Source organism: Mycteria americana, chromosome 1 (assembly GCF_035582795.1).
Source record: "Mycteria americana isolate JAX WOST 10 ecotype Jacksonville Zoo and Gardens chromosome 1, USCA_MyAme_1.0, whole genome shotgun sequence".
Lineage (NCBI taxonomy): Eukaryota > Metazoa > Chordata > Aves > Ciconiiformes > Ciconiidae > Mycteria > Mycteria americana.
The window spans coordinates 120105778-120128274 of record NC_134365.1 but is presented as its reverse complement, the minus strand read 5'-3'; the positions used below and the strand labels follow the sequence as shown (position 1 = coordinate 120128274).

Here is a 22497-nt window from a genome sequence, read left to right as displayed (position 1 = left end):
AGATGAAAGATAGCAAGGTTGCTTCATCCAGCATCCTCTTTCCTATTCTTGGCTACTTTCTTTCCCCATCCTTTCACCAGAAGGGTAAAGCAGGACGAGCAGGGATGTAGGTGTGCACTGAACGAGGAGGGACAACTGCGTAGCCTCTTTCCTCTGGCGTGACGAGGTGGCATCAGCCAAACGCATCTGGGGGGCACTAGGACGCTGCGATTTTCTTTCCCACTTCTGAGCGTCGCTGACTTAAAAAATGACAGATATATGATGAATAACCAAAAATCACCCTAGGCCCGCAATCTCCTCTTACACGCTCTGTCCAGCAGTGAGCACCCACCTGCCCAGAGCAGCCTTTATGCTTTAATTTGCCCTGTATTGAGGCAACTGACTCCTCATCCATGTTATTCTCATCCCCTGCACCATAAGGGAACATATATGGCCACCTGCCTGGAGCCCCCATGTAGTACGAGCCTCCCAGGACCTTAGTATCCTATTACCACATTGCTTTACGGACACTCCCTCATGCCTAATGTGCCTGTGATTACTTGCTAGAGGCGAGAAGCAGAGGCCACTCCTCTCCTATGCTCCTTAAATAGTTAAATGCACTGGTCAGCTTGGAGCAAGCCTGACAGCTGAAAGAGGTGCTGTTCCCAGGACAGAGCCAGGTCTGCATGTAGGTAAGCTGTTTGAATACGTACAACGTTTCTTAGGTGTTGTTATGGTGCCTGGAGTGTCTGCAACTTCCTCTACATAGTGATAAGTAGGCACTGGTTTAAATTTTCATTTCAATTTTTCCATTACTTTGGATACGTTTACTGGATCTTTTTTCTCCTAAAGTGCTGTTCTCCGAAAATGAGCTCTGTTTAACACTCAAGCTACTAGTCTTTTTTTTTTTTTTTTTTTTAATTCGCTAGATATGGCGTTATACATGTAGCTCTGTGGGTGTTTTTATATTTTACCGTGTGTTTGTGTGTGTAGGGAGAGGAGAAGTATATGCACATATATCCGTCTGTGCGCATTTGTGTGCATGGACTTATGCCTACTTATGAGGCAGATGATAGTGATAGATATATTTCTAGTTGGTGTGTGGGACACACCTTTGCACATACACAGAAAATGGTCAAAATGAAAAAACAATCCTTAAGTTGTAGAAAAGCAGTGGAGAGGGGAGTGGGTAGAAAGGGGATGAGTCCCACCATGGAAAAAAAGGCTGATTTCTAACCTGTGTATCTAATAAGATGATGGGGGCAAGGTAGCAATACAGGTGTTTGAAGCCTGGAGGAGTGCTGCTGTGGCGTCCCAGTATCTTTCCAGCATTGTCTGCGTGTGGGCGGGGGGGTGTGGGGGCGAGTGTGCACGTATACACAGACAAATGACACACAGCGTTATTTGTACAAAACCACCTGAAGCCTGTTTTCTCTCTCCTAGAGGCCTGGTGTGGCACGATAGCAGCTACTAATTCTTCCCCTAGTTGCTACTAAAGGCAGATCCTACCCTAGACTTCTTCTTTCTCATTTTGGGGTGAATACTCAGGTTCTGCCTTTCAGCGGCATCGCACTTGTGCTTGGCCCCCAGAGCCTGCCGGTTAAAAATCCCCAGTGTGCTGTGTGCCTGGCCTAAGAAGAATTAGGCAGCCGTGAAAGCTAACGGGCGACACTCTGCCCTTTCGGCTTGTTATGTCATTTGCCTCAAGCCTCTCATTATTGTTTTCTGGGGATTGGTACCTGTCGTGTTGTTTTTCTGGGGTATTTTGTGTGGGAGGGAAAACTGTTAGAAACGCATAAATGCATATTCCCCCCAAAATGTTTTCTGTACAGACTGGATTTTACTGTAGTGAAGTGGCACACGGCTCGGCAATACCCACACTTGCAGATAGTTTAAGTGCCAGTCCAACATTTAACTAGTTTCACTGTTCTAGAGCAGAAAGCACGGTATTCCTTAGAAAGCAGTGTCTGAGGAACTGTGCATCAAAACACTGTGATTTTGTATTAAATTCTAAAAACCCAACGATTTGTACGCATCGCTAAGGGACCGGCCCCACTCCAGTGGTGGCAGGAGTCGGGGAGCCCACGCCAAGAGACTCCAAAGGGCAACGTGGAGCTGCAGTTCCCAGCCGCGCATCATCTTCCCAAACACGAGAGGGACGGTCCATCTAGCTGCCGTCCTCTCTCCAGGGGTCTGGAGAAGAGTTTGAGGTGACCCATAAAGCAATACAACGAGTGCAGAAGAAGCCCCTCAACGAAATGCAGGCGGTGGTAGGCAGTGGGAGTAATAAGCGTGGATAAGAGTATTCAAAGCTTAGCCTCACTTTTATATGATAGCAAATGAGTATAGTTGTGGCAACTGGGTACAGGATAGTCCGGGGGTGGGCAGAGGGTGGGTTGTTTGGGGTTTTTTTTTTGCAGTGGGATTGCAGAAAGTTAGGAAGTCCATCTATCAAGAAGAGTAAGGACCGCTGGTGTATCTCTGAACTTTGGTCCTCCGCAATGTGTTGTAGCTCATCATGGCATCAGCCACAAAACCCAGGGCAGCCAATACAGCAGAATAGGCTGGAGGGGCAGAGAAGGGAAATGTGGGTTTGGGGAGCAACAGAGAAAATCTTGTTATCAGAAAGCCAATTTACTTTCAGTAAATCTTTTTCAGAATAAAACTTTCACCTAGTGTTCAGCCAAGGTATAGATCACTTTTTTCACACTGTGCCCTCTGAAAGGGGAACACTAAGACAGATTTCACTTCTGCAGAGTATTGTGATCACTGATTTCTATTGCAGCCAAGTAGATGTTGCCAGATGAGGCTGGGGCGGAGAGGAGTTTTGTAATCTACAGGCAGTTTACTTGTATCTGGCTTGGAATCTGGAAGGAATCTTGCCTTTCTATTTTTCTGTACAGACCAAATAATCCTGGTTAGCTAAAAGCTATACTCTATCTGAACCATGTGGTCCCACACACCCGCTGTTGCTGCAACATTCCCCCGTAGATCTCCAGTTCCCGTGGTGCGGTTGTAAATCTCCACACACCTCTGCGAATGGGTCCCGCAGAAGCTCTGCGCTCGACTCACCCAGCCGCCCGTCGTGGTTATTTGGCTATTAATAGATTCCAGGCAGACCAGTCACAACACAGCCAGCAGGGTAAACACGTTCATTAAAAGGTAATAGTTGCAAGAAGGAGGAAACCTAACCAGGAATAGCTAACCTTAATCATCCAGGATGTTCAGGCGTTTCAGACGCCCCATCAGCACTTCAGTGGTCCGGCGATGGGCTCATCCTAGCTGGACCAGAGAGGAAATGCCTGACTTCCCTGAGTCAGGAGTAGTGAGCATCCCAGCGTGAGTCACAAGGAGGGAAGATAAAACATCTCCTGCCACCAGTGCCTGCAAGCAGGATGGATGAGAAAGGGAAGGAGGCTGCCAGCTGGGGATGCTGGCTGCCCTGACCTCGGGTTCAGGCTGCTCTGTTTCCAAGGGTAACCCTCATTTTAATACTGCCAAATGTCTCTGGGGTGCCTGGCAGGCAGGGCTGCTCTGAGGGAGCTTTCTCGAGTCTCCATCAGAAATTTTTCGCAGCTTTTTATTCTGTTATTCATATCTAGCTCCCTAAGTGGTTTCTTGTATGAGATTTAAGGGAGCGGTCAAATCCTCAGGTGTTGTAAAACACCAGAGCTCTTGCTGCAATACGTGGGGTTGCAGCCTCAGTTTGTACAGACCCTTTGTAACAGCAGAGCTACACAGGTTAATCAGCGCTGGCTGAAAAGCAAGGAAAACTGCAACAAGGGATGCGAAAGACTTTAAAGTAGCAAAAGTTGCACATTTGGCATGAAACTCTTGGCTTCTATTTACAGCTGGGCAAGACTTCATGGGCAGATTTGCACAAATTTTGCTTTTCTAAGATTATCACATACTTCCCAAAGAAGGGGATTGCAGAGAACCAAAAATTACACATAGATTTGTATCAAAATTGGAAAATTATTGCTGCCAAAAGAAAAAGCTTATTTTTGGATGTGGGATCGGGAGATGGAGTCAAAACTTTTTGAGATTTTTCAGAATGGAAGGATTTTGTGGTTTGCTTAGAGGCAATGATTTAAGTTTCTCTTGTGCTAAAAATGACTTTGAAGAAAGCTCATAAAGAAAAAGAAGACAACCTCAAGAACCCTAATTTGGCAGAAAACAATTTCTCTCTCAAGTTTCCTTCTCAGCAAGATAACAAACTTACATCAGTTTGGATTCATTTAGTTCCTTCCCACAGCTCTTTTTCAATTCAGCAGGTTTTACTGTGGATGATTTAGCACGAAGGGCCCTTCAACTTTGGAGCCAGGGCTGTAATACCAGGTTTGTTCTCCTCTCCCCTTAGCGGTGTTATTGTTTAATTATGCTGGTACCTAAGGACGAGTCATCCTGTTTCCATTGAGATAGTCGCTGGAATTGGCAGCGTTATTCCCATGTCCTGATTTTGACGCTACGTCACCAGCAAAACAAAGTCAGCCCAAGGGAGTAGTGTGTGCCCGTGCGTGTACACGCACGTCTTTCATGCAGAGAGCAGCAGCTTTTGATTCTCTGCATCCTTGCGCTAACTTGCCATTGACTTTCACCGTGGCTCTCTGCGTGCAAGACGTGCAGCTGGAGGACAGCCGAGGGCAGTTAGCTACACAGCAGAGGAGAGGAAATGGTGGGAAGGACCTGAGCTAGAAGACACGAAAGGACAGGTGTGCATTAACCGGCTAAGTTGCTTCTTTTGTTTTGCTTTGTTTTGCTTAGGTTTTGCAGCCAGAGTGGAAGCATAAGATGGCTTTCGGCAACCACACAAATGGCAGTTCGGTCACGCCGAATTTACTCCACATGTTTGTGGAACAGAAGAAGACCCTTCGGTTCAATAATTTCAGCAACCCAGCCTTGGAGATGCAAGAGGAAATAATGGCCTCATTTTACATCCTCATCATCGTTGGGTTTTTCGGCTTTCTTCTCTTTGTCATGATGCTCAGCAATATTGTTTCCAGCAAGCCTGAAAACTACATTGACTACCTCTATTCTGGGAAGCTTAACCCTCAGAGAAGCAAGGTGGAGCTTCCAGGAAAGGAGAGCAAAGACACGTTCATTATTATCAACAGCACTGCCTTACGGGAGCTGCAAAGGCAGGAGGGCAAAAACAACCCTGGGTCTGAGGCGCCGAGCACAGACGCAGCTCTGAGGAATGTATGAAAATGCTTTCTGTTTATTAGCATTCTGTTGTGCATATGGAGCCTAAACAGGGATATTTTTCGTTCATGAAAGCAAGAAATGAGGAGCTGTGCCAGGACGGACGCAGACCGGTCTTGTGCAAGCTTCCCACGTGCAGCTGTGAAGGTACCCGAGTGCAACCCGTGTTATTTCAGCCCCAGGGCTTTGGAGAAGAGCTTGGAAATCAAGTTGTTACTGGCCTAGCTCTTTCATGGCTGTTTCTATCATGTGTTTTTATAGCTTGCCTCTCAGGAGAATGGAAGGCCTTCCTTTGCATGCTGTTGCTTCAAGCAGGGCCAGTACGTTTCCAGCTGGGGCACTGTTGGTGTGCCTGTTTGCTGTTATTATTTATTTTTTTATTTATTTGGGGGGTCAGAGCTGCCAGTGAGCCCGTTGGGTGTGCGCTCTGCAAGCAGAAAGAGCCGCCACAGCCTCTACGTCCACCCTCACTGCCACGCTGGGCACCTGGAGGTGGAGGCAAGCTGACCCACGTCCAGCCCTTCTGGAAGGAAGGTTATTTCAAGGGTCTGGAGGCACATGTGAGACTTGAACTTGTTTTATCACTTGGCAGGCTTGGTCTGCAACAGGTTTTTGACAGTGGTCGTGCATTTCTCAGCAGCTCTCTTCCTGCATGTCAGCCCTTTACCAAAGCCCAGGTCAATGAGGAGGACCAAGACATCCTGATGTCTCTCCAGGGTCCTTCCCAGGGCCCACCTGGACAGCATCGGGGCTGACAAGCCACAGCTGTAGCCTTCAAGGTTGTGCCACGGTTGTGTCAATAATCCCCGACAAATTCTTTCAGTGTTTAGTGCTAACCCCCTCATCATGAAATCCCACCGAACCCTCAGCCCCTGCTGCTTCCTTGGGTGGTAGCCAGTAAGCAGAGGGTTTTAGGGTGTCTTCTGCAGGCCACCAAGCCTCAGCAGACACAAGAAGGAGGGGTTTGCCCACCACACAGCTCAGGGGTGTTCAATCCATGTCCTGTAGAGCCCTGGCATACAGGGGTCCAGAACAGGCAGGTATGGCAAGGCAAGCCTTGCAGTGGGCTTCAGTTTGCTATACTTGGTCCACGCATTCATTGGAAAAAGCTCTGGAGTCTGCAAATCAAAATGACTGGAAACTGGTGATGCAGATACTCCGAGAACTTTAAGGCATTTTGTTATAGAAACAAAAATCCTATGAAATCCTATAAAATTGTATGCCTGTGGGGTGGGTGTTGCTGGTTCCACTCAGCCTCCTTTATGTTGCTGTGTGTGTTTGCTTTTTGTTACCGATAGGAAAAAAATTCTCAACCACTTCGTACCCTAGGAAACAATCCTTCCTAACTTTTCTTAAGCAGTTTTTTACTCCATCTGTAGCTTCATGTTTTGCTACTGTGATTTCATTATCTTTTTTTTTTTTTTCTAATATATCCTTTGCTGCCATGATATAGTGTTATTATTATGGGGTTTTGCCACTGTTTGGTCCAAGCCAACTGCCTGGAAATTATTTATTTCATGTCCATAAAGGGCCATATCCTTAAAGGGAATTTCCACAGCCGGATCTCGTAAGACACGTTCCAAGGCTGATACTTCCAGCTGATAGCCAAGATGAAATCCACACCGCTCTCTTGGCTTTCCACACTTCTTCCTTGGATTCCAGAGATTCAGCTTTCCAACACAGACATCTCCTTTTTTGGACAGGTGCATATTCCCCAGACACTGTCTCCAGCAGAGGCCAATTAGGCAGTTGAGTTAGATTTGGACCCCATTGCCTTTGGCTCCATTACCGTGTCTGGTTTAATAACTGCTCAGTTTGAGCCAGGATCCACTATCTATGCTCACTGCTCCTGACTGCACTCAGTAGCCACGCTCCCATTGCTGCAGCTCAGCTATTCAGATCTGAAAAATTAGAGGTGTTTTGAAGGTAGAAAAAACATTTGCAGTTCCAGGTTTGTTCCTTCTACCCAGTGTGGGTGTTTTCCAGAAGGTGGCGAGTGTCTCCATCCACTTTGGAGAAGGATGAATTTCTGCCCAGTGCCAGCACTGGGAGGAGACTTTAGCCTGGCTTCTAGCAGTAGTGACAATTCATCCTGCTTTGCAGACCCAGTTTATCAATTTTTCCAGTCATGCAGCAGTGTCAGGAAGCAGAGCCAAATCTCTCTTTCCATCATGAGTGTTAGATACAGGTTTCAGACATCCATCACCCACGCCAGGTTCTGTGCAGTGAAATTTCACCTCCTGCAGCAGTTGCTGCTGCTTTTCCGGACGGGCTGATGCAAGGGAAGCGCCAGGCTGGAGGGTGAACTCCACAGCCGTGGGAAGTGCTCCTTGCCTCGCTGCAAACCGAGCTTCTGAAAACTAATTCACTGCCGATGTATGACAGAAATCTACTGATACCCACCTGGGGACGAGCCCGTTCCTGCTCACACCCTTATGGGTAATCAGCTCTTGCGGGCAGTCTGGGGTGGGAGAGAGGTGAGCCCTTCCTCTCCCTGTGCTCACCATGCAGCAGGGGCTCTACGCCGTGTATTGAGAGCTAAAATCAGACCTCGACCACCCAGGTAACAGACCTAATGGCTCTGTCTCCTTCCCAGGCCCAGGCACACTCATCAGCTCTATGCCAATCCCTTGGCCTTGAAACTTTCCCTTCTCTTTTTTCTTCCCCACCTCAGGGAGATGCATATGTGTGTACATACAGTTTCAACCACATCTGATAATGAGCTTCAGCTCCTAAAGACACCTCGTTCCTACAGAGTCCAGGCAATGGATGGCCAAGTATTTCTACCTGAAATAGTGGCCGTACTTGGGCAGAAGCGATGACTGTGATGACACCAAGGGGAAGGCTGCTAAGCTCAACCTTGGCAGAGAATCCCTAATGCTCAAAGCCAAATTTCATCAGTTTTCACAAGGTGCCTCGCCGGTTTTTGGGGGAAACCACCAGCAGTTGTATTAGGTCTGTTCTGAGAAGTTTAGGGCTCTTACTTTAGATATTGGCTTAATTTATTTTCTGAAGTTTCCACCTTTTTCTGTGTTTCCACCCTGAGGCCATCTTTGATTTTGGCAAGTGCTTCTCTTTATCGGTTCCATCACAGATCAAGAGCTAAAATTACGCACTTTTGGAAAGTCTCGTTTGACACCAGAAATAGTACTTTGGCATGGAACTTTAGCTAGTGTTCAGGACTTCATCAGACAGCTAGAAGGGAAAATAGATTATTTAAATTGGGTATAGTATTTGTTAGAAAAAGAATACTAATTTTTCTCACTCCATGTAAGACTGGAAGAGAGCCAAATTCCCTGTAGAATAATGTTCTCAAGTGCTGGTTTTGGAAAAAAAAATTCAAACTTACAAAACATTTTATTTAGATAAAAATAAAATGTTAAATTCCAAAATTAGCAACTTAATATTAGCTGCTACATGTAATATAATACAGCAGTAAAAACATCCACTGTTTGCCTAACATCTTGCCTACTGTTTATGTGTATTTCATTATGTTCCATATTTCATTATGTTTTTATTTGGGATTTTAAAATAAAGGGTTTGTTATTATTTTTAGCTTGCATATAGAATGTGGTGACTGGTAACCTAATAACATAATTACTACTGAAATGGGTAATTCGTATGTAACTGATAATTGGTATCCTAATTGCTTCATTAATAGGGACTTTGTTCATGGGTAATTGGGAAATTTGTTATTTGGCTAAGTGCTACAATGGAATTTGGTGAAGCACCAAAAAAGTGCACTGGGGGGGCGGGGGGTGTCACTGCTTAGCCCCCACTTGTGTACCCAGGCAGTGATGGAGGAGCTGGCAGCAGGCAGGGGCCAGGCCTCCCTCCTCCTTCCCAAGGGGATCAGGAGGCCACTGAGCACGGGCATCCCCGCACGATGCTCCATGTGCCACTGAGCCCCTCCCTCCACACCCAGGGACACCTGGGGGCAGGCACCACCCCTGGCCCGTGCCCTGTGCGTGGGTGCTGGGTGCAATGGCTGCGTGCGCTGGGGACGGTGGAGGAAGACGGGTAGTCCCAGCGCTGAAGCCCAAATCACAACCTTCGGGGCACTGCCTTACTGCCAGAGGCAGGTCTTGCTGGTAGGGCAGCAGGGCGAGAGCAGGAGACCCCGGTGCAATGGCTGAAGGATAAGAGAGCGATCGAAAGTGCCTCTTCCCTAATCCCAAATGAGCTTGTAAGGCAGAGGCAATGCCCAGAGATTTTGCACCACGTGGCCTCGCTAGGGAATGTCATGAAGTCTAAAATGACAAAAGGAGGAAAGGTCCCTGCCCTGAAGTGCTCACTGGCTACATAGACATGGGGTGGAAGGGAAAAGAGGCAAAACGTAACACGGCAGGCTAAAGGTAGCACGGGAAATAAAATATATATTTTTGTGTCTCAGCTCAGTGCCTTATGTCTGCTGTCCAAGTTTTTTAAATTATATTGAGACGCTAGGACCATGAATAACTGTTTTTAAAGCAGGTTAACCGGTGCATTTATGTCATATATATATATATATATATATGAATAGGGCAGAGGATAATCCACTTCTCAAATAGTTACTCTGAAAAGGACATGACAGCAGTCCATCCTTCCCATCTCACTATATATCAGCTGCATTATCATTGGTATTTTCAGAACCAGTTAGGCTCAGACCACTCATGGGGGTTGAAGGGGCCAGGGCCAGCTGGAGACGCAGGCACGGTGATGTCCCCTGACAGGCTAAAAGCGTCACGGTGTCCTTCTGGGACAGCAGCGCAACACGGTGACACAGACCTTGCCCATGCCTAAGGCCTCGCAAGGAGAAAGGCTGGTTTGCACCTCCTTCATCCCCCTTGCTCAGTCCCTTCATCGCCACGTGAAAGCACAGACAAGCGCTCAGCCTACAGCAGCAGGCTGTCCTTGCCACTCAGCATTTCACTTGATGCTGCTCAAACACAAAAGCCTAGAGGGACCGAGCAACGGTTCCAGGACTGTTCACTATGGGGGCTCCAAACTGTGGAACATCAAGCCTGACTTTCCTGGGCAGCCCCAGTGGTACCTACGTGTGTGGTCCAGTTCAGATGAGGACCGTGCTTTTGAAGCGCATCTCCTGACGGCTGCCGCTGTGCTTTGGTTTGCCTCATGGAGCACAAATGGGCTGGGCACCACGGCTCTCAGCCCGTGGGGGCCAGCAGCACAGGGATGCTGCTTGCCACCAGTCACCATGGCAGGGGCAGGTCTGAGAGGGACGAGGCAGACAGTGTTAGAGCTGTCCTTAGCCTGGCACAGCCGGCAGGCTTTAGGGACAAGCCCGGGGAGGGAGGAGAGGACGGGGAAGGAGAGGGGAAGCCCTTATCTCACTCTTGTACGCGAGGACCCTGCCTGGATGCTACCACAGTTGCTCCCCTGCCCTGTTTCCTACTGGTGTCCGTTCACAATCAGAAGGTAGCTAGAAAGCAAGAGTAACTAAAGCGACGTGCCCTTTTTGTGTCTATCTCAAGGATGGCATGCTCCAACTCATGCACAATTAAGTAAATCCTCTCTGGAGAAGAGACAAGGGAACGACACCTTCAATTTAGGTAACAGGGAATATGATCTGTGGTTCCAGTGGGTGTCACAGGTGGGATGCTAATCACAGGCACCAAGGAATATTAGGGAATAAGATTTCTTTATAGATAGTTCTTTCAACACTTTACATCCAGTTGCTGAAAAGTGAGGTCCCTAAATCAATATTTTTGGGGACCTCAGGCCCTAATCAGGCCTCTAAACATGTGCGCTTTTCAAAACTAATAAGCACCCGGTAACTCCAGTAGGACTACTCATGTCAGCTTATGCTCCTGGTATGTATTTATTAAGGACAAAAGCTAACACTAAAAGAGAAAGGTATAACAGAGTGTGAAATGCTAATAAAGATGTTGTATTCCCATATGAATGTACTGCATATTCAAGGGGTTTTCTTCATATATGTACAGGCTACCATTTTTCATCTGGCTAACAGTTAAACCATAGAGGCTTCTTTCTGGGGGTATACCCTTCTTCTTATATCCAGTTTCCAGGCTTTTGCTCTCTGTGTGATGCTGCTAACATGATGTGCCCCATCACTCAGCTGCCTCAGCAAGGAGAGCATCCAGACAGCTGAGTTAGAAACCACTGGCCATGTTCCTCTTCAGACATCTTTTGACTTCAGTTTCCCTCTGTGTTATGGGGAAGGAAAACTGTTCCAGAGGGGGTGACACGGACCGTGGGGTATCTCAGTTTCAAAAGTGGGCAAGGAAATGCATGCCATCATTATAGACTGGCACGTTTGTCCTGTTCAGCCCCATCTGGCAGGCTGATGATGCTGCCAGCATTAACTCCAAGCCATGTAGGTACAGCTGAATGTGAGCAATTTAAGAGTCTTGTACTGACAAGTTGGTCCTGCGGTAAAATTCTGCGTGTGCATCTGTAGGGGGGGAGGAGGGACAGGTAAGAAAGCAGATGGGTCAAAATAGTCTTCACTTTCTGCTGCTCCACAGCCTTCCCCAGCCAAACACTTGCTGCTCTCAGTGTGCCCGCGCACACATGCACACACCACACGTGCACACACCACACATGCACACACGCATGCACACACACACGCACGCACACATCTTCTCCTGACTGTGCCCGTCTCCCCAGGCCAGCTGCAGCCCCCACTTTGCCACGTGCTTCTGTGCCCCCGTTTGACTCGCCATGGCACCAGGGTGGTGCCTCTCCAGCCTTCTGCTCTGACCTTCATTTCAGCCTGTGTATTCACATAACACCACACGAGCCATTTTCTTTTTCCCCCATAATCCCTTCCATTTCTCTGAAGGTGTTGCTCAGCCTTGGAGGGGGTGATGGTGTTGGTGTCGGGCTCAACGCAGGCTCCTCAGGGGTTTGTCAGTAGGGCCAGCACAAAATGGAGAAGTGGGTGCACAAAGTGGGAAGCTAGCAGAACTCTAGAAACCAAATTACTCCTAAAAATACCTCACCCTGAAGTGACTTTTGATGCGTCACTTATTCCTTCCCCCCTCCAAGGCCTGGAGCTGGGCAGGCTGAGCATGGTGGACCTTGCACAGGCTGCTGTGCTGTTGGGCACCAGGCAGCACCTTGCACGCTGCAGGGATTGGTCCTGCCCATCAGAGAAGTTCGTGTAGGGGTCCAGAGGTCCTCCTTCCCCCCATAACCAGACACCTAGGGTTCAGCCCCCTCTTCCGCCCCGGAGATTTCAAGGCCACATCTTCCATGAGGCCACATGCTTGCCAGGGAGGGAGGGAATGGTTTCTACCACTGATCTCAAAGCTGAGGCATTGGCTCACTCTCCATGCTGACTCTGGGCAGCTCCTTCCTCCACACCCCCATCCCTCTGGACCCCTTTCAGCAGTGCCTGGCTGACCCACACACATACACAGGGCCCAAGCATCTACTCAGTGCTGCGAGAGAAGGAACCGTGATGTTCAAGACGAGCAACGTTCTGATGCCAGAAGCTGCTAGCTGCACAGTTGCAGCCTAGCCAGCCTGATGGGACCATTGTTTTCCAAGATGCCTTTTGATGAGCCACCTGGAAGCCCCTGATGGTGCTGCTGCGGGTTGGGTGTGACACCGCGGGGTAATGCCAGGGCAATGGGCGCTTTGTGAGCTCCTCCAAGAGTCTTGAGATGCCAGCATGCAGCGCTTCGCAAATCCGCTCCTCAGGCACGTAATTCACAGGGGCTGGCTTTGATGCTGCTTCCAAGAGGCAGTGCCTGCAGTATTTAAGAGCTCTGAGGACAACGCAGCTTAACAGTTTCAACACCCCTTTTTTTAGGGGAAACAGATATTCCAGAAAGTCTTACAACAGGAGAAAAAATAGCCAAGGAGGCCAGCCTGTGCTGGCCAGTATGGACACTTGTTCACGCTGGCAGCAGCCAAGGGTGGGTGCCCTGGAGGTACAAGCTGCTATTAAGAGGTGATCTGCCCATCAGCAGAACGGTATCTTGCAGGAGTTGTGTGATTCTCTGACCACCTCCTATGGGAATTGTGCAATTGTGACGAGGGATAAAACATAGCCGATGCGTGGGGGGGCAAAAGATGGCAAGGAGCCGGAGATGAGAATTCTGCAGCCAGTCCCACCGGAGGTCTACATGTCCCACACTGAGTGTTGCCCTGAAGTTGCTAGAGCAAATGGCCATGAGCTTCTTGTTGTGCCTTCATCTTACAGCGATCTCTAGCCTATGGATGTCGCCTGGTCTTCTTTGAAATGCTTTGTTATAAACAACAGGAAGGACTTTGCCCTGAGGTCTATTGGGAGGACCCATTGCTATAGGTGTATTCTCTTCAGTGACTTGATTGTTAAAGGAACAGAGAAGATGACCCCAAACAAATGGAAGGTACCAATTAACAGAGTGAAGAGATGGAGGACTACTACCTTGACACACTTTCTTAAATGGTTCCTCCTGCAGTCAAGCCTCAAATGTGTTTTGATTGGTGTTGAATGAGTTACCCTGCTCCAGCTCTGCTGACCCCTTTCCTTCAAAAGGTGTAAACCTGAAGAAACACATGTCAATAGCACTAATAAAAGAGATCGTTTTAAATCCTAATGTTTCATTTTAGGTGTATTCCAGGACTAGGTTGATATGTGCTATGCTTGCGCCACAAAGGGACAGTTAATTTGCCTTATCTCAAAAATGGGCCAAAGCATGCCTAAGATCCAGTTTAGCTGGCCTTCTGCATAAATTTGTCTGTTATGGGAGTCATGAGACCATGCCACAGATGTAAATGCCCTCAATTTCAAGAAAGACTGGGCTGCAAAACAAATTCTGCAGGTCAGGCCTGTCTTTGACCCAAATGGCAGATCTGCTCCTGAGCAGGGAATATGCTGGACCGTGACTGATGCCAGAGTCCACAGCTTAAAGAAGTCTGAAGAATTTAATGCGACTTTCCCATAATATACGCATTAACATCTCATATCAGCTCAGTAGCTCATTACACTGAGTACCTTGCTTCCAACAGTGGTCTGCAATAAACATTTCAGTGACACGTAAAAGAAATCTTTCTAAAAGGGAAGTTTCTGAAGCCTAACCATTAGTAGTTGGTTCAGGCTTTAAAGCATGAAGAGTTCAGTCTCTCAGGATAAAATATGGCACTCAGCACTGGAGATTTTCTTTATCCGTGACACCGATTACTGAGATGTAATGATTTCTCATGGAATTGAGTTCAAAAGATTATTTATGAGTGATACAAAGTAGTATTTCTTAACAGCAGTTTTTTCAAGTTCATTGAACACTTTCTTGGTTTTTTGGAAGTGGCTTCCAATTTACATTCCTGTGTTGCTCATTACTGGGTATGTGTTTATTGTGTACTTCTAAGAGAACTAAGACCATAAAAACATAAAAGAAGTAAGTTATGAGATGGTTCACAGGTTCACTAAAACATTTCAATACACTGAGGCAATTCTGTGCAGTTTTTCTCCTGTGTGTGGAAACCATCTAAATGAGCATTGTAATTTGGTGTGGCAGAGAGATATCTAAAAAAGGGAGTCTCATCTACCTTCAGAAGAATCCACACATGTAATTCTCTAGAGCCGAGATGTCAATATACAAAGAAAAATAACCATTTTTTCTCAGCTTCATATTCATCAGCAAAAACATCTGCTCAATTTTTACAAATATGGATGTAGCAGAGAATGGAAAATTAGGAGGAATGCAAGGAGGAATGCAATCCAAATACAAGGAGGAAAGAGTGGGGGAAAAAGGGGAGAAACTGGGGAGGGGCAGGAATGTTTCTGTTGTCCTGGTATCATGGCCCTGAACATAATTTCACATTGGCTTGAAGCAGCAATTGCTCCACTAAATATCGACGAATATGAAGCGGTGTGAAATCAGCATGAGGAAAGAAATCGGTCCAGTGCCTCTTTACCACAAGGATAGGCAGTAATTGCACAGTAGCTTGGTTTTCTTAAGAAACAGATGATGCACACCCCATTTTCCCAATGACTCTTTACCTTCACCCGATGACACTGCGCTGTACTACTGGGGAGAAGTAGCAGCCTCACCGGGCTCAGCCTTACCGGTCTCTGCTGCCATGGCTTACGCAGCTGCGGGTTTAGGGCCGCATTGCAACACTTCTTCATTGGTAGGGTGTGTCTTCTGCCATCCCTAATTAGCAGTGGAGTCCATGGGACCGCGTACAAAATCACCTGCTTTCCTTCCATTTTAGCAATGAGGAAGTACCAAAAGGAAGTCATTTGTGTCACAGGAATTTATCAGTCTTTCCTGTTTTGTATTCTTTGGTAAAATGAGGGTGAAGCTGCCCTGAAGGGTTTCCTGGAAACAAGAATCAGGAAAGAGGAAATGTTTAGTACCACATGTCCCAGAGAGTGAGGGAAAAACATCCTTTCCCTGCAAAGGGCTGGGAAAGCCCCACTAAACACCTTCGCTCTTCCCAGCCTCCCGCTGGGAGGTTGAGGGCTGGCGAAACTTTTTTTACCCAGTCCTACTTAATGTGTATGGAAATGTGTGGGCAGGAAAAAGAACTGAGTCTGAAATCAAATGAACTTTGGTGTTTTATATAAAATCCTCTGAATGAGTCCTTGTGCTGGTTTTGGCTGGGATACAGTTAATTTTCTTCACAGCAGCTAGTATGGGGCTATGTTCTGGATTTGTGCTGAAAACGGTGTTGATAACACAGGGATGTTTAGCTATTGCTGAGCAGTGCTTACACAGGGTCAAGGCCTTTTCTGCTGCTCACCCCACCCCACCAGCGAGTAGGCTGGGGGTGCACAAGGAGTTGTGGGGGGACACAGCCGGGACAGCTGACCCCAACTGCCCAAAGGGCTATTCCATACCATATGGCGTCATGCTCAGCTTATAACGCTGGGGAAGAAGAAGGAAGGGGGGGGCATTTTGTTTTCCCAAGTAACCATTACGCGTGATGGAGCCCTGCTGTCCTGGAGATGGCTGAACACCTGCCTGCTGATGGGAAGGAGTGAATGAATTCCTTGGTTTGCTTTGCTTGCATGCGTGGCTTTTGCTTTCCCTATTAAACTGTCTTTATCTCAACCCACGAGTTTTCTCACTTTTACCCTTCCGATTCTCTCCCCCATCCCACCATGGGGGGAGTGAGCGAGCGGCTGGGTGGGGCTCAGTTGCTGGCTGGGGTTAAACCACTACAGGCCTCTTCTTTCTTCCTCCCTCCCCCTTTGCTGCTGCAGAAGGGTAATTACAACCCATATTTTCTACAAAACGTTGTAACCCTTTGTACTGAAGAAAAATATTGCGGCTCATACAGTTCTGACTCAACTGGTAATTTAGGATGACAAGCAATTCCTTTAACATATGACTAAACAAGCTAATAGGAGGATGTTACCAAATAGCATGCACCTTATTCAAGAGCACTTGAAATAGCATGCATGAGTCTAATATCTTCTTGGTAGATTTTAAATACCTATTATTTTATTAGGTTTGTGAGCAATAGCTCTTATGGTGAGGCTCAGTACACTTGACCATTGCAGGATGTCAAAGCAAATCTCTTCGTTCCCACTCATGACTCTCTCTGTGTGACTGAAATGCACCACTAGAATAAAATGATTAAAGTATCTTTGCATAAAGAGGAGAGGCAGATGCAAATGCATAAGCTGATGAAGAAGCTATAACAGATGCCCCTCTGCTCTAAGCTAGCTGGAATGCAAATCACCTGAATTTTCATTATGTCTCATTGACTAATTACTTCTAAATGCTTTTCCAAGTCTCATCTTCACGGAAAAAAACATTTATTTTTTCCTCCAGCTCATGAAGCAGGCCTGTAATGATAGGCTCAACACAGTTTTTTCCCTATTTTCAAGTCCTGTGTCCTAATAGCGTGCTGCAACCCAGGGTACAGACAGGACAAATGCACCTAGGGAAAGAGCCTACAGAGGCCCAAGCCAGGGCTGTAATGATGGGACACAAGGTGTGAGCTTCTGTGACTGAGCAGGCAGAGTGGGGCCCATTTGGTGCCACGCCTGAGAACTGGGAGAAGGCTGGCCAGGTGGCGGAAAGGCAACCAACATCGCTTGAAGCCCTGCCTCTGCTTCTGTGAACTTGTTCCTTGAAATTTCCTTCTGCAGCGACCATGTGGAGGAGGTATGGAGAGCAATGCACAGAAGAAAGAAGGAGGGATATGGGAACAATATTCTATGTAAGAAATGCAAAATAAGAAAACTGTTTTAGAAAACTGTCGTGGCAACTGAGCCCCACCCAGCCGCTCGCTCACTCCCCCCTGGTGGGACGGGGGAGAGAATCAGAAGGGTAAAAGTGAGAAAACTCGTGGGTTGAGATAAAGACAGTTTAATAGGGAAAGCAAAAGCCACGCATGCAAGCAAAGCAAACCAAGGAATTCATTCACTCCTTCCCATCAGCAGGCAGGTGTTCAGCCATCTCCAGGACAGCAGGGCTCCATCACGTCATGGTTACTTGGGAAGAAAAAACGCCCCCCGCTTCCTTCTTCTCCCCCAGCTTTATATGCTGCGCATGATGCCATATGGTCTGGAACAGCCCTTTGGGCAGTTGGGGTCAGCTGTCCCAGCTGTGTCCCCCCACAACTCCTTGTGCACCCCCAGCCTCCTCGCTGGTGGGGTGGGGTGAGCAGCAGAAAAGGCCTTGACCCTGTGTAAGCACTGCTCAGCAGTAACTAAAACATCCCTGTGTTATCAACAGTGTTTTCAGCACAAATCCAAAACAGAGCCCCATACTAGCTGCTGTGAAGAAAATTAACTCTACCCTAGCCAAAATCAGCACAAAACCAAATACATATAAGTGCCAGACTCATTTATATGACTTAAACTGCACTTAACTGTCAGTGTCTGACATTTATTATTGACTAGCTCTAAGCTTCCTCAAATCAATGAGAAACACTAAGCCAGGAAATTAGCCTGAATTTAGGCCAGAGGAACCTGAGTCACAGCAAATCAAAAGAGCCATAGGACTGGGAAAGTGCCACAGTATCAGAAGCTGAGGCATTGGAGAGCAAAACCAACCAATATGAGGAAGTCCAGGAAAAAAAGAGACTAATAAAAAGGGATAGTCACCCATGCTGTGTTTCTAGTGATGAATAGGAAGCAGCTATATACGTTCTCTGCTCTGTAACAGCCATCTCAAGAGCCTTTGGATAGACTTTCCAGTCTCGTGGTGAGGCACAGCCTTTGATGCTGGTACACGCGGATATCTTCAATAGCTCTTTCATCAGATTCAAAGAGGGAGAAATTTGCCATATGGAGATACACATGAATACATGCCTAATCACTCATTTGTGCCCAAGCAAACTTTTTCTCTACAGGAACATGTGAGGAGTCCATTGCTATGGGGATAACTGTTCTGGCAACTACCAGGTATTTCTGTTATCAGCTGGAGAGGGCCAGCTGGTTCTCTGATTATCCCCAAGACTGGTACACGCATATGCCAATCAAGGTCCAGCTGAGCCTAGATGATATGCTGGGCTTGCTCCAGTATCCAAGACAAACCAGCTTCAAAAGCCAAAGCCAAACAGTGGAGTGATGTGTGTTGTGCGTAAACATCCAGCCACCTCTGAGTCCCCAAACCAGGTAGGCACTTACAGCCAGCCTGTCTGAAAATGGCATTTGGCACATATCCGGGGGGGAACGTAAACTCAGGTTTTAGAAATTTTACCTGATCTGCCTCCACACACTCATGTGGGTTGTACATTTGTTTGTTTTCCATGTGATCAGGAGCACGTCAGACACAAGACTGCAACAGGGTAGTCAGCTCCTTCATGTGACGTCTCTCAGCTCCTCACTAAACTTGACTTCAAGGCTGAGGTTAGTACATAATTAATAAATAGGGAGAGGATGCAGCAAGTTGATGCACCTTTGGAAGCAATTTTGCAAAGACTGTGAAGAACTGGTGAAGGCTGAAACAAGAAAAGTTTGTTTCAGCTTAGTCGACTGGTTTCTCCCACGACAGAGCTGGGAGAGTTTGCCGCAGTGCTCCTCTTTGGCCAGAGTTGAGGCCAGGGGATTGACAGTCAGCAGGTAGGCAGGGATGCTGACAGTGTCACAGGTTAGAGCTGGGATCAAGGAGAACCATGAAGAACTCTACCCCAGACAGAACATTTGCAGTGCCTTTACTGAGAAGAGCAAGAAAAAACAGCTGGAATTGCTGATCCCCAAGAGGAAAACTGAGGAAGGAAATGTGGGACATAGTTGTTTGATGTGAGGCTCTTGGAAGAGCTGAAAAATATTTAGCTCCCTGACTTGCAGCACAATGGCTCAAGAGCAATCTCTCCTGCCCCTCTCCTCACCTTCTCACCAGAAGAGTGTAACCTGGCTTGCTTTCTGGGATGGGAACATCTACAAGAGGATCCTGTGTAGATCCCCTGCTATCTAACCAGCTGCACGCTCATACACACTGAGCACTTCAAGGCTCTCTATCCTTGCTGCCTCCTCTCACTTGCAGAAACTCAATCGAATTGAATTCTCTGTTCCTCTTCTAAACTTGCCAGGACTAATCATATAACCCTTCTTTCAGTAAGAAACCAGACTTCGAGGTCCCCAGCTGGTTTCCAAACAAGAAACCGAAACAAATCTGAGCTGCTGTCTCCCCCCAGCGTCAGCATATTTTCTTGTTTAAGGCTGCAACTGTGGCACATAGGGTGCCCAAGCGTAAAAAAAAAAACCTGCTGTAACCTATCCAGTGATAGCATAGATCAAAACTCTACCCTCGTATGTCAGAGAACAGATACTGGTTCAGGTTTGGGAATGGATAAGATCTCTTCTTATTTTGGAAACTCTAGGATATCAGCCTGCTGTGACATCCATCACCAGCTCTAGGGGTTATCTATGCTATAGCACTACTCCGAAGTTAAGGGAAAAAGCAGCCAGGTTGGACCAGATTTGAAGTCTTACATGTACAAAGAGGTTTTCTGATTTGGCTGTAGAGGCAAAAAGATGGTTATGTGGAGGACTTCTGCGGAGACTCCTCACAGCTGCTTCCACCCGCCCCGTTTCAAGCCAGGGACAAAAAAGAGTGTCTTTGTGTTAATTCCCTTCTTGCACATGCCCCCGGATTTTAATGCCAGTCTTGATTGCTTTGGGTGCTAAACGGTGCCCAATTGGTGCCCAGTTGCTTTGATGCTAAATGACTTGCTCTAAAGGGAGATTGTGTACCTTTGATCCTGCTTACAAAGCAACTGTATTGAAGTGGAGAATACCTCTGCTTTCAGTTTAAAAACAAAACAAAGGTCATTATGACTATTGGTCTAGAAAAAACTACTCTTGGTTGAGAGTCTAAGAAAATCTAGATCGGGACCAATATTCAAAGGCAACCAGTGACTGGATGGAGCCAAGACACTGCTTACTTCTGAAGCTGGTGGACACTACACAGGCCTGACAATTTCCTGTTAAGGTTTGGGTGTGTGGCTTAGCTAAGTACCTTGACACATTTCCCTCAATAGCTGTTTAATGGAGGTGGTTAGCAGAGTCTGTTCTCACTGAACACGGCAGAGCCATTTAATTACATTACCATTCAATTCCACCTTTGCATAGACAGATTACTGCCGAGACCGTAGAGGGAAACTGCTGTAGCAAGGATATTGCTCTGCCTGGGGAATGGGTTTCCGCAATACCTATATTCCCCAGTCACCAAGGTGACCACAGGAACAGCAAGATTTTAAAAATCACTGCAGTTCCTGGTGAGTAACTCCACCACAGTGAGAGCTCTATGAGCATCAGCTGTGTCAGCTGCACACAAACTTAGTCAAGTAACACTTGAAAGAGGGATACTGCAGCAGCATGTGCTGGTGCAACCACAGCAGGCACCTCAGCCCGCAGCCGTAGGGGGAGGGCAGGAGTGAGCCACCCCTGAGGCCTCCCACATCCTGCTGGGCTCCCAAAGCTTCTCCAAGGAACCTTCACTTCTCCTCTTCCCTCCTCTCCCCTCTCCACTGTCAGATTTCAGCTTCACCTTAACTTCCAGAAGTTACAAGGATCTAGGAAGTGCTTTATAAGGGAAACCTAAAGGCAAACATACCTGTTGGCATTGCTACACATGCCTAAGCCTTTATTTCTGTGAAAAAAATCTGCTCTGGTGATTAACCTACTGTGATGGAGTTGGCTTATCCTCCAGGATTTGGTGTTATTGCACATGCAGGAACAGCTAGTAATGGTAATGAAACCCCCCTCTGCTTCATAGGCCAAGTAGTAAATAGAGAGCCATACACAGTTCTCAGATACTGTGCATAGCAAAATAATATAAGAAACTTTCCAGCATGAAACTTCCTCAAAGGTTTTCATACTGACACTGTGATTTGCTTTACTCTAAGGAAGTCCTAGGTATGGCAAGTGGTTTGAGAAAGACCTGCCTGGAAAAGCTCCTCTCCTGCATTTGTTTGTCTTGGTTCAATAAAGGGCCCACAAGTCTCAGATTTACACCCCTGCAGGAAGCCGTTGCTCTGAAGAAGTTGCACAGAGCCCTCCCCATTTCCTTCTGTCTGTCCATGAACCTTGTACACACCCATGATGGATTCAGAGCATTTTTCTCTTTAAAACCAGCCACCTCCTTGCAGCAAATCTTTAAAAACTGCCTCCCCTGCAGCTCTAACTGTAGCATTTGAGTAAGCAGCAACCAAGGCCGTTACTTTTTTTACAAAGGATTTTTTATTGTATAAATAGAGGCTTAGATATTTTGCTGTACGTATAAAAAGTTGAGATACAGTTTAAGCTAATGTTACTCTTGAGGGTTTTATTCCTTTGGCACATGCTTCATCTACAGGAAGCCTTCGTTCTCCCAGGAAAGGAATCCAATGCAAGCTCCCAAGTGTCTGAAAATCTGCAGGGTGGGGAAACTGCAGTGAGAAGAGCAGGCACGATATGCTGGCAGCACACGAGCTAAATCTGCTTGCCCACGTGGCACGCTGCAATCGGAGCTAATCACAGCTCTGCAGTGCTGACACCGGAGAACACTTTCAGGGTAGGAGAATTCACCCCTTCTCGCAATCCCATTATAGAAAGGCATGGCTGACAGTCCGAGAGATGGCGGTATTTAGGAAGGACTGGGCCTCCAGTGGGCAACACTGGGTGACTGGGCAAGTAGGGTATTTTCTGTGAAAACAGAGATGCTTTAATGTCAGTCATTCAACAAGGTCAAAGTCACATGCTGGACACAGACGCCTTGTGAGATGAGCTCGTTATCCTGGCACAGCAATCCCTTGGGCTGTGGACTCTGGCAGGCAGAACTCCCTGGGGCACAACGCTGCACACACAGCACAGTATGGTCTGCTCATTACACGTAGCAGGCTTGCTCACTTGCAGGGCAGTCCATCTCTCATTTGTTTAGCAATAAACTCCATATAACTTACTCTGTCAGACTTATT

At 47.1% G+C, this 22497-nt stretch overlaps 2 protein-coding genes across 8 annotated transcripts in view; one reads left to right on the top strand and one right to left on the bottom strand.

Annotated features, from left to right (window-relative positions):
• The window catches only part of SMIM11 (small integral membrane protein 11), a 64790-nt gene that overhangs the window by 33843 nt on the left and 8450 nt on the right, over positions 1–22497 (bottom strand). For 2 of the 7 annotated variants that reach the window (XM_075518092.1, XM_075518147.1), the window contains exon 5: positions 21776–21953. The exons of 2 other annotated variants lie outside the window; for them this stretch is intronic. The gene's annotated coding sequence lies outside the window, so the exon portion shown is untranslated. 3 more of the 7 variants (XR_012777987.1, XM_075518107.1, XM_075518116.1) reach the window with 3 other exon arrangements.
• On the top strand, positions 12821–13579 carry C1H21orf140 (chromosome 1 C21orf140 homolog). The gene is given in 5 exon segments (XM_075518056.1): positions 12821–12868; positions 12870–12950; positions 12952–13114; positions 13117–13548; positions 13551–13579. Coding segments are annotated over 5 exon segments (753 nt in total).